Consider the following 12,113-nt stretch of genomic DNA (forward strand, 5'->3'; position numbering starts at 1 on the left):
ATTTAGCTTGATTCAATGAAACATTTGTCAGTAAATTTGTTCACCTTGGAAAAGAATAATGAGGCAGACAAAAGAGATAAGTTGCAGAATTACTCTATAGTTCAGTTAAACTGTGATGATATGAGTAGCAATTCTTCACTGTGGTTCTGGACAGGGTATGGGTATGAAGGCTAAAGGAGAGGAATAGAGTGGCAATCTGGAAACGTACCTTATGATAACCATTCATTTTGTTTCTTTGCTTAAGTTAGTAGGATCATTAGCATGAAGAAGTTCATATTCACTTACCTTTATAATTTTCAGTTGTCTTCCATTTGACTCTCAATTTTAACATGTTTAAAAGGGGGAAATATGTCGCTATCTCCTACTTGTCTCTTCATCTGCCCTTCTACATGCTCCTATGTCAGAGGGTACTGAAACCTTGGGTTTCACCAATGGGTTCAAAGACTAAGATTCAGATGCTGTTCGACCAACAGAGTTAGACAAGGTAGATGATGGGACAGTTGGTGACTTGCTTTCCCTCCTGACTCTTTTTTCAACAGAGCATTCTCTGGCTCCAATAAACTCTCTTTTCCTGGATGATGGCCTTCTGGGTAAAACTTCTCACTGGCCCCTTTCTGCTTCTAGAGTCAGGACACAGCTTTTCCTGCCATTGCCCACTAGTACTTCCTATGGCTCAGTAGTAGTTCCTTTTAAAACATTGTATCAACTACCCAGTCTGATTATGCTTTTTTTTTTTACTATCTGCATCAAAACAGTCTTATTTATCTTTGATTTTGTAAAGATAAAGTGTAGTGCAAGGTAAACCCAGAGCAGATATTGGGGTTCAACCTGAAGGTCGGAAAAGCAAAACAACCAGCTACTGGCTCTTACCTCTACCTCAGTGTGTAATGGCGACCCTGCCTCCAGGAGTCTCAGAATGAGACTGTGTGTGAGAGACCTGTCTCTTCCCATCTTGTACTCTTCTCTAGTGCTGGAATTAAAGGCATACACTACTATCACCTGGTTTTTATGGCAAACAAGTGTGGCTACTGGGATTAAAGGTGTGTGTCACTGCTGCCTGGTCTGTAAGGCTGACTAGTGGGGTTGTTTTACTCTCTGATCTTCAGGCAAACTTTATTTATTAAAATACAAATGAAATATCACTACAGTAAAGTTAGAGTATGTAAGTATTTAGCATCTTAAGTACTAGACAAATTTAAATACAGCCATCTAATGTTTCTTCGGGGTTTCCTTAAGTCATTGTACTAAGCAGCAATAATATAATCTGTGTGTTATGCAATTTCTAACAGTTTGATCAATGTCTCCTTCAAAGGTGCTTTATAATTATAAAGAAAAGTAATTTTGTTTATATAAAAAGTCATTTTTATATAAAACCAAGAAATTGTGTCTTCCAAAAGTCACAGAATAAAATGAAGTGTACTTCAGCTGTAATTAAAGTTGCAGCTAGAACCATTACACTGTCTATTGTAATGAGCTGCTTTTCCTTCTCAGCAACATGCTTATTCCTGGCTAAGAAAACTACATGGACAGAAAGAAGAGAAATGTGTTATTAGACCAGATCCATTTGAATAGATAGCGTGTGTGGACAAAATGTTAATTGCAGCAATTATTTCAGAAATGATTGTTAATATTTTGAGCTCCAGTTTCTTATAAATCTTGTCAGAAGTGAAGCGTGTTAGCTTTTCCTTCACTATTATAAAATACTTGTTATAAAATAAAAATACATAAACAGCTTTAGAGAGGAAAGATTTGTCTTAGCCCATGGTCATCAGTTTCTTCTGGTGTTAAGCCCACATTAAAGCAGGAACATGGTGGAAGGCTGGGGTGGCAGCGAGCAAATTACCAAGGAAGCCAAGAAAAAAAGAGGAAGAGAAAAGGGTCAGGGCCGAGTCAAGGCAGATCCTTCAAAGACTCCTCAGTAACCTACTTCCTCTTCCTCCTAATGGCACATTGATAAGGCTGGTGTCCCCATAATCTATCATCTCTCAATAACATCGCCAGTGGGGAATGACCACTTATCACCTTAGTTCCTTTGGGAGACATTTCATGTTCAATCCATAACATTGCATCTCTGTCCCACAAAAGCTTTCTGTTCAGGTGGTAACATACATCGCATTTAGTGTTTGACTCCGAAGCTTTAATGCACTTGAGCATTCCAACAGTGTTCAAAGTTCAAGACAGATTTTCTTCCAGGACTGAAGGCATCTATAGTATTTAAGAAAGTTGTAGACTTTCACGATATAATAGCACGGAATAAACATTTCTATTCAAACTTGGCTCAGGATCTTTGTGGCTTAGCTTAGCGTAGGAAGCATGGATCTACCTGTAATTAAATGAATGGCTCATACTGCTCAGGAACTGCCAAGCATGTGGGGAGTGCCCAGCATACACCATTTCCTAGCTGGCCAATATGTGGGTGCTTATGAAATCCAAAAGGAAATAAAAGTTCACTCTTGCCAAATTTGTCAATAGCGGACACTCTGATTATCTTAACATGTGGGCACTTAGGGTAAGTTTAATTCAATGTAATTTGGGTTCTATAACTGGTGTTATACTTCAACAATTCTTGTTTCTCACTCAGCAATGAAAAGCTCACTTTCAGACCCCATATTCTTCTAGACATGGTTTTGAGGCTTATTCAGTGATCGGTGATTGCACAATTTTAAAGCAAACATACGATCAAGCTATGAGAAAGCACATGTCAAACACAAGAGAGCAATGGCTAAAAGTATGTATATTTAAATAGAACATGGACCTGAAGCCCTGCGGGTTATAGGCTAGTGTTAATTGGATTATTAATTAGTGTGACATTAGATGAGACATAATTCATCTTTGGGCCTTACTTTAATTTCAAACCTAGAAAGAGGAACTGACTGCCAATCATTGTGTTCCTTTGAAATTCTACTACACCACCCCTTCTGCCCCGGCGATTGAATGATCTGCTCAATCTACTCCTCCACAGTATAGTTCCAACTCAGTTCTGCTTCATAAACACCTGTAAGGCCATTGCTAGTCAAGCAGACTGTCAGGCAGCTCAGTGTACAATGCTGTGTTACCTCTGATACTGATGTGCACGGTAGTTATCGCTTGACTCTTTGCATGTAAGTTTCCTTGGGGATAGAATGCTTTTGATTATCCTCTTTGAATTGTTTCGTTGCTTTATTTTATGAGTGTTTTTGCTGCAGGTATGTCCATGTACCACTGATGTGCCTGGTACCTGTGGAGGCCAGAAAAGGACATCGAATACCCTGGAAGTGGATTACAGATGGTTGTAAGCCACCATATGGATGCTGGGAATTGAACTAGGTTGCACTGGAAGAACAGTTAATGTTTTGAATTTATGATCCATCTCCCTGTCCCTGACTCTATACCTTAAATTATAAGTGGTAAGCCTAAAAAGTTTGAAGACCATTGTTAATAGACATAAATTTTAATTATGTTAACAAATCACAGTATACGTGCAGAAAAGTATATCCCTCCTAATAGTCTCAGTATGCTTAGCTGGTCATGGTTGATTTTAGGAATCTAATTAGTTATCTTTATAGATTAAAAGATAAGTTTGCCTTATCTACCGCACTTCTCCCTAATGTATCATTCTCTTGTTATTGTTAATTCTATAGAATTTCAGAACAGTATCATCCATCAGGAATCATGCTTGTTACCAGGACTTGGTTCTAATGGGTAAGCTTCGATTAGAATATAAATAGACAACCCTAGGTTCCATCCTGCTGAAGACATGGGGTTTGTCTGTCACAGGTACTCTGGGTAGGTGTCAGCTATGTGCTGTTCCTTCTTCCTGCATCAAAACTATGCTGTGGCAAGTCTTCTGAAATATTCTGTATGGAACTGCTCTGCCTGCAGAGACAGTTGAGTTGCATATCTTTCATCAGATGAAAAGCCCATTGGAAAGCTTAACATCTAAAGTTCATACTGTTAAGTAAGATCTTAACAAAACTTTCCCCAAATTTATAACAGCATTGTGAGGGCAATGGTTTTTAAAGATAACAATAAATCTTTGGTGGAGGCTACTCAAGAACAAATAAAGATATAGGTCACACAATGCTCCTCCAAGGACAGTGATCTAAAACCTACTGAATAAGTCCTTGATGTAAAATGTGGGCATTGGTGTTTGGTATATCTCTGTTTTTCTTATAACGCTTATTGTTCACTGTTTTTATATGAGCTAGAAATATAGTACATGTTTTTTTAGCAAGAAAATCCACATTTGGTAAAATATTCCTTAGGATATTTTTAGTAGATCAAATGGATTAACATTTGATTAACATTAGCATAACAAAAGGTCACTTCCTTTTGTCACTGTGACCAAATACTTGACAAAAAGCAACTTGAGGGGAAGGTTCATGTTGACTCACAGAAAGAGGAAAGATATCCATTGTGGTAGTTAAGGCATGGGTATGGCCAGGGAAGAAGGGCGGGGATCTTTCTCCTTTTCTCTTTCTTTTCTTCTTTCCAATTTTTGTTCAGTTCAGGAAATCAACCATGGGTGATACTGCTCCCTTTCGCAGTGGGTCTTCCTCTTCTTTGGTCAAGCCTGTCTGTCAACACCATTTACAGACACTCTAGTTGAAAATCAAAATTAACCAATATCAAAATTTTCAAATTTTAAAAAATGTATTAAAAGTTCTAATTAAACCTATACTTTCATAATAGTTTTATAGTCACATCCTTGATTTCAATCAAGAACAACAAAAACCAAGTCCAGAAAAAACTTGCAACAAATTGTCTAATTTGATATTTTCCACTATTAACTTTTATGAGAAAAACTAGATTGAGAACCTGGGTTTCAAATTAGCTAACTCTGAACTTTAAAGCCTGAACCAATAATCCCATGTGTTTAAGCAAAATACATGTTCTCTCTTGATGGTGAAATGAGGTTCTAACATCACCTTTCAACATGGTTGACAATTAAATGAAATAATCTAGACACAGTTCCTGCCAAGGCATTGGTATTTTTAAAAGAATGGCAATTGTGAATAGTGTCTATGTTATGGAAAGAAATCAACATCGTTTTATATTCGCTTGGAGGGCATCTCTTTTTTACAAGTCATTTTGCTTATATTGATTATGTATAATGTTGGAAACTTCATGAGCAGGAATGAGTTAAAATAATTTTCCTTTTAATTTCAAAGAAATCAATAGTGCCATGGGGATATTTAACTTCTTCTAAAGAGAACCTGAGAGAATCAATAGCATTTCATGGCTTGGTTATAAGGTTAGAATCAAAGTCAGCTCAGTATGTCCAGACAGACAGAAGTAATGGTACCCAGAACTAAAAAATCTCTCACTCAGTTGGGCATGGGCTGTGGATTTGAGCCAGAGATTTTGTGTGAGTGAGGCAGCAAATTCTAAGGAGTGTTTGCAACTTATTGCAAGCCTCAGCAACTTCAGTTTTAAGTATAAATGTAATCAGAGGTTACTCATTCGTTCCCAGCTGTTCAGACCCAAAATAATAACACAGAAACTATATTATTTACAATACTGTTTGGGCAATAGTTTAAGTGTATTTCTAACTAGTTCTTTTTTGTTGTTGTTGTTGTTGTTGTTTGTTTTTTGTTTTTTCTTTTTGGTTTTTCGAGACAGGGTTTCTAGCTAGTTTGTATATCCTAAGCTAACCCAATCTCCATCAATCTGTGCATCACCACAAGGTAAAGTTTTGGTAGGCTCCTCCACCTTCTTTCTCCCAGCATTCAGTTTAGTTTTCCCTCCTAGCTCTATTCTGTCCTGTCATAGGCCCAAGCAGCTTCTTTATTCATTAGCCAATAAAAACAACACATATACAGAAGTGCATCCCACACCACATGAATCTTAACTGGGATGTCATGAAAATTGTACCAATAAAATGTCTGTGTGATTTCTTATATAACTAGTAGCATTGCTATTAATAACTTAGCTCTGAGCTGTTTTTTAACAGAAAGATTAAACAACAGAACTGATATGAAATCTGGAATGATAACAACAATATATAAAATGGATAATATATCATCAATGCCATTTGTCGTCCTTACAAATGACACAGTGAATACTATTAAGCTTTAGGATATAAAAATCTCAGAATCTGGGTAGTGATATGAGAGAGCACAAAGAAAAGTGTATCTAAAGCAAACTGTAAGTGTTCTTATCCCCTTCATCCCTCCGGGTGTCTATGTGGTCCTTGGGGACTTACCCACTAATATAGTGAGGTGCTCATTTTACACACTGTTATTATCAAGTGGTCTCTTTCCTTCTCTTAACTTTTTACAGACTTGTGTTTTTAAGGCTTCTTTATTTGTTTTCTATGCATGTGTGTGCACCTTGAGTGCATTTCTGTGCACCAAGTGCATAAAGGTGTTAACAGAGCTCAGAAGAAAGTACCAGATCCCCTGGAAATACAGCTACAGGTTGTTGTGAGAACCAGATGTGGGTCCTAGGAACCAAACACTGTTCCATTGGAAGGGCACAAAGAACAATGAAAGGTACATGCTGAACCTTCTCTCCAGCACCTTAACATATTTAGTACTGACTCATAACCTCAGACTCAAATGTAAGAGGAAAAGGCTTTCTCCTTTATGTCATTCTAAACAAGAACCACAATGTTCTAACTTTGAGTAATTTTTTTATTTTAAGGCTTTCGTGACTGTTAACTTATGAAGATCTCCAGAAATGGGTATATTTTATATTATACACTTACACTTTGGCACAAATGTAGAAGAGTGGAAGCAGTACATTTATTATTATAGACACTCCAATGTCCTAGCTGTTCCATCAATGACCATTTTTCTCTTTTTGCTACTTAAACTTCCTGACTTTTCTGCATGGCACAGCTATGCCTAGACTATAGACATTTCTAACTTACCTTGCAACAAGTGCTGTCATGAGATTGACAAAATAAATGTCAGAATATAAGTGCTGAAGTGTATATAAAAGTTTGGGCATTGCTCCTCAGGTTTCATTTCATTCTTGACTAGACTATAGACATAAGAGCTGGAGCTCCAGCAGCCATTTGGTACCCCAGCATAAATCTTGTTGATAACATCTTTATTTCAAGCAAAAGCAAAGTGCTTTGACTTTAGAAAGATGCTCAGCTCCAGTTCACTTTGTTTTCCTTTAGCAGACTCCTGGCAGAATTAACTTCGCAAAGATCTTTAGTGGTTCTAGGTTCTTAATCTCACAAAGAAATGGTAGTAAAAAGCAGTGATCTCAATTATCAAGCTCTGATCTCAACACCCACACCATGTGTGCGTATGTATGTGCATGTGTGATATACACAATAAGTACTAGAAAGATATATACCTTTATATATGTCTTAAGTTTTCAGAAGTCCTTCTGGTACCTAGCTGTCATGATTGAACATTGATAATTACCATTTATTTTGTTATTAGGTGTGGTGGTTTGAATGAGAATGGCCTTCATAAGCTCATATGTGTGAATGCTTGGTTTCCAGTTAGTGGAACTGTTTGAGAAGGATTGAAAGAGTTAGGTGTGACCTTTTTAGAGTAGATGGGATCTTATCGGAGGAAGTCTGTTATGTGGGCTTTGAGGTTTTAAAAACCTGTGCATGCCCAGACATGGTGTTTTTCTCTTTCTACTGACTGCAGTTAAGTGTAAACGGAGGTTTCTTTGTCCTGCCCCATTGTGCAGTCACTTTTAAACAATCAATCAGAGGTTTAATATTAATTACAAAATGCTCAGCCAAATAACTCAGGCTTATTACTAACTAGTTCTTACTTTTAAATTAACCCATTTCTATTAATCTAAGTATTGTCAAGTGGTTGTGGCTTTACCTATGGTCTAGTAAACCTTGCTGCTCCTGTCACTGACTGGCATCTCCCCTGACTTTGACTTCTTCTCCCTGTATTCAGTTTGGCTTCCCCATCTAGCTATATTCTGCCTCACTACAGGCCAAAGCAGTTTTTATTTTCAACCAATGAGAGTAGCATATATTCACAACAAACAGAAGGGTTATCCCCCTTTCTGTCTGATCAAAAAGGAAGGTTTCTAACTTTAACATAATAAAAATACAGACAAAAAACAGTTATCAAGTAAGAATTGTAGTTACAGTATCTAGCCTATCTGTATTTTAGAAAATTAAAGAAAATATTATCTATCATAACTTGGTGAGTTTAAAGTTCTGTATCTAATTTATCTTTTTATCATAACTACAAAAAACTATTATAACTCTCAGTCTTCAACTATATCAAAGACTCTAGAAGGAAATAATATCACCTGAGTAAGCAGGAAGTACAAGCAAGTGACTTCCAAAAGATGTGAGAAGTGATACAGACAACTGTTCAGGCATCCAGTTGTTTCTAACATTGGGGCATCTGTCTGTGGTCTGTAGGCCTAGCATATCTGACAGATTTTCCTGATAGCAGGAAATTTTGAAGGACTGTCCTACCTTGTCTTGACAAAGGTCAGCAGTAGTCATTCACTGTCATGAAAAGTCTAAGTTATTAAAACATTTTTAAAAGCTGTATTTTGTAGGACTTTGAAATGTTTAAAGATTATCTATCTGAAATATATCTTTGTATATCTAGAAAACCTAACTAATGTGACTGTAAGTTTGAATGCTGTAGATGAGTAATTGTATTTGTGTAAATTTGTATTTCTTAATTAGTCATTACATTTTAAATTCAGATTTATAAACACAATATCTTAAACAAGAAATATCCACATAGTATCACAAAATTAACCTTAAATTTATGTTAAAAAACTAAAATCCATACCAATGTAAAATATTTTGAGATTAACACTTGTTTTTTTGGATTAAAGTAGATTCCATAATCTACCATTTTTCTCATCATTTCTGTATCATATCCCCCTTTTCTCTTCAAAAAGATATTGGTTGTTACAAATAAAAATGTGTCTAGAACTTTTTTTTAACTTATTAAAAGCTTTTTTAAGTCTTATGTGGGTTCATGCCTCATAACAGGTACCATATATAAACAGTGGTTTCTCTGTCCCACTCCATCCTGCAGCCACTTTTAAGTAATCACTTGGAGGCTAACTAGTTCTTCCTTTTGAATGAACCCATTTCTATTCATCTAAGCAATGCCACATGGCCGTGACTTCACCTGTAGACTACTACATCTTTCTGCTCCTGTGGTTGACTGGCATCATCCCTACCTCCACCTTTCTTTCTCCCTGTATTCAGTTTGGCTTTCCCACAAAGCTATAGTCAGCCAAAGTGACATTATTATCAACCAATGAGAGCAACATATATTTGTAGAGAATGTATTCATACAGCATACAGAAGGGTTATCCCACAGCAGATCAGGATGTAAAGCTTTCAGCCACTGTTCCAACACAATGCCTGCCTTCTTTCTGCCCTGATAATCATGGACTAACCCTATGAAATTGTAAGCAAGTCACCAGTTAAATACTTTTTTAATATATAAGAATTGCATTGGTCATGGTGTCTCTTCATAGCAATGAAGCAGTGACTAAATTGAATTTTTTTCATTATACATTATTATTTTTGTTTGTTTAGTGTGTGTGTGGGAGAGAGAGAGAGAGAGAGAGAGAGAGAGAGAGAGAGAGAGAGAGAAAGAGAGAGAGAGAGAGGGGTTTCAAGCCCCCCGAACTGCATGTGAAAGTCCTAGGATAGCTTGATAACTTGCTGGAGCCTGATCTCTCCATCCATTGTATGTGTCACAAGGATTTAAATCATCAGGCTTGGCAGGAGACACCTTTACACACTGGCCCTATTTTCAGTTTTTAAGTTAAATTACTCTAGTTATCACATAACTCATCTAAGAGGTAATTATTTTTAAATGTTCTTTTGGGTTGTTATGAAAATATTCATTTAGGTGATACCACTTTGTATTCTCACTTATCAGGGATTAGAAGGCAGATTTCAGAGGTAAAAGATTAAGGACACCAGCAGTTTTACTATATCAGGTATACACTACATCATTATTGCCACACTGGGCGTTTAGAAGGAAATTCTGAGGTTTGTGCTTTAGAAAAAAAATCTTTCATATAAATCCTTTTAAAGCAGTGTTGCTCTAATTACAGAAAAGGAATTACTTATTACTTATATAAGACCTTTTGCCAATGCTGTTGGAAATGTGAGTCCCCCGTAGAATCTATGGCATGGGGTCTGAGAATATGAAGGCTAATTTTTAGCCCTCGAAAAATGTTTCCAGCACATTTAAGCTCTAGAACGTCCTTTCTGCTGATCTATCTAATGAGATGAACTTCAAAGCTGATTCAAATTAACCTTTGCCTGACTGCGTGAGAATATCATGAGGGTTTCTTCTTTGGCTCTGCCTCTAGTGTCAGTTCAGAGACTTGAAAGCCATGTTATGAACCGGTCCAGGAAGAGAGCGATTGCGATATAAAGGAAGAGAACTGCACGTTAGAGAAAAAGATCGGGTAACTTAATTGAGCTCTCCAATCTCATTCCGTGAAGTCGCTCCTGGGCTTTGGTGATGAATGTGTTCATTTTGTATGATTTGCTTTGGGTAAATAACCCAGTGCCCTATCAGCTCTGTAGCCCTCAGGTGGTGTGTATGCCAGGAGGGCTCCGGGAGTGGCTGCCCGATGTGGGCGCCCCTGGCACTTCCTAGGAGACTCACAGCCCTTTCTCGGCAGCTGTCATTAGAAGACTCCTGGGCTCCTTTCTGAAAGAAGAAAGCCACCCATCCGAGCCCGCTGTCCCTTCCTTTCCTTATTCGCTCTCCGCAAACCGCTCCTTCTTCCTAGTCTTTCCATTGTGCTCCGTCGCCTGCACAAGACCTCCGCCTCCTTTGTAGTGAGAGGGAAGATTTACTTGAGGCTCTCCGAACCTCCGGTTGCAATGGAGCTGTATGGAAAGGTAAATAGAAAGGGGTGCCTTTGAGTGCTCAGCCAAAAATATGGGTTTCGTGTACTTTGAGGTGTGTGTGTGTGTGTGTGTGTTCGTTCGTTGCTTGATTGAAGATCTATTCAATGCGGTTGTGCCGATGAACCGCTTTTCTTATATGCGTGACATCCATCGTCGTTTTCCCGCGTGATTGCTGAATAAAACTGTAAAACTACTCCACTCCGGATATGCATAAACTTTTTGGGTTCAGGATAGAGGTAAGGTAAACGCCCGTTTGCATTGGAAATTAGAACAAAGTGCAGCGTTTCCTAGCCAGAAAGATACAGTATGGCTTCCAAACGCGATACTGAGTAGAGGAGGTTCTAGTTTGGGATGACCTGGTGTCTCTTTCGCCGGTGCTCTGAGGAAATGATGGTCTGGCAGGCTGAGAGCGGTAACAACCGGTGTAACTGGAAAGGAGAAGGGAGGCTCCGCTGCCGAGAGCAGCTGTAGAGACTAGCCCAAGGGAAGCGTGCAGGATCTCTGGGGGTTGTAGTTCACAGTTTTCCCGTTTGCACAGATGCCTCCAAAGACTAGACTACAACTCCCAGAAGCGCAAGGGGTTCTGGCCAGTACGCCTGTGCCGAGTCAGGAGCGGACAGCTCCGGTGCTGATTTTGGAGCGGGCTACAGAGCCCCACGCGTTTGGAGTGTTGCCGGGAGCGCGCGGGCTGTGCACGCTTGACCAGACGCCCGGAGCAGCGCTGTCCTAGCAAGAGAGAAAGGATATTTGCCTACAATGAGACACGAGGCGCCCATGCAGGTGGGTCTACAAAGAAAGAGTGGTCTCGGGAGAAATAGAGAGAGGGTTTCCCGTCGCTCAGGGACCGTCTTCACGAAAGATAGGTAGGATTGTTCAGTATCTTTTCGGGTTTAAGGAGACTGAGTGTGCAAAACGAAAACCCGAGCTAACAAAGTCAGGACAGACCATCTCTTGTTGGTTTTGATGTCCTTGGTTCGTGATAGTGGTGTAAACTGGAGATTTTTCAGTCACATGAATTAAGTGAGACTCGTTTAGAAAGAGAAGCAGTGTGTCTTCCAAGTCCTCTTTTTTGTATTTTTTTTTTAAATCAGAGTCCCAGTGTCAAAGGAAAAGAGAAAACACAATTACTCTTTTATCTCAGAGCCCTACTATCCTTGACATATGTCTACTTAACTGAGTAGCTCCCTTTCGAGGACCCTCTTTCTGCCAGCATTCCTGTGTAAGGTAGCCATTCCCTGCACTCTCAGATTCCCCATTTTAATCACATCCTTGGGCTTACTCTCCTCAG

General features: G+C 38.6%; 1 protein-coding gene across 2 annotated transcripts in view; it reads left to right on the forward strand.

Annotated features, from left to right (window-relative positions):
- The first annotated feature begins 10,467 nt into the window (after positions 1 to 10,467).
- Rab3c (RAB3C, member RAS oncogene family) overlaps positions 10,468 to 12,113 on the forward strand; it is a 186,855-nt gene continuing 185,209 nt past the window's right edge. Inside the window, exon 1 of one of the 2 annotated variants that reach the window (XM_057789970.1) lies at positions 10,468 to 10,816. In XM_057789970.1, the coding sequence (XP_057645953.1) occupies positions 10,799 to 10,816 (18 nt within the window). In that variant the 5' untranslated portion in view covers positions 10,468 to 10,798. Of the gene's footprint in view, positions 10,817 to 11,449; positions 11,606 to 12,113 lie in introns of those variants that run through there. The other variant, XM_057789968.1, reaches the window with a different exon arrangement.

Source organism: Chionomys nivalis, chromosome 15, assembly GCF_950005125.1.
Source record: "Chionomys nivalis chromosome 15, mChiNiv1.1, whole genome shotgun sequence".
NCBI classification, from domain to species: Eukaryota; Metazoa; Chordata; class Mammalia; order Rodentia; family Cricetidae; genus Chionomys; species Chionomys nivalis.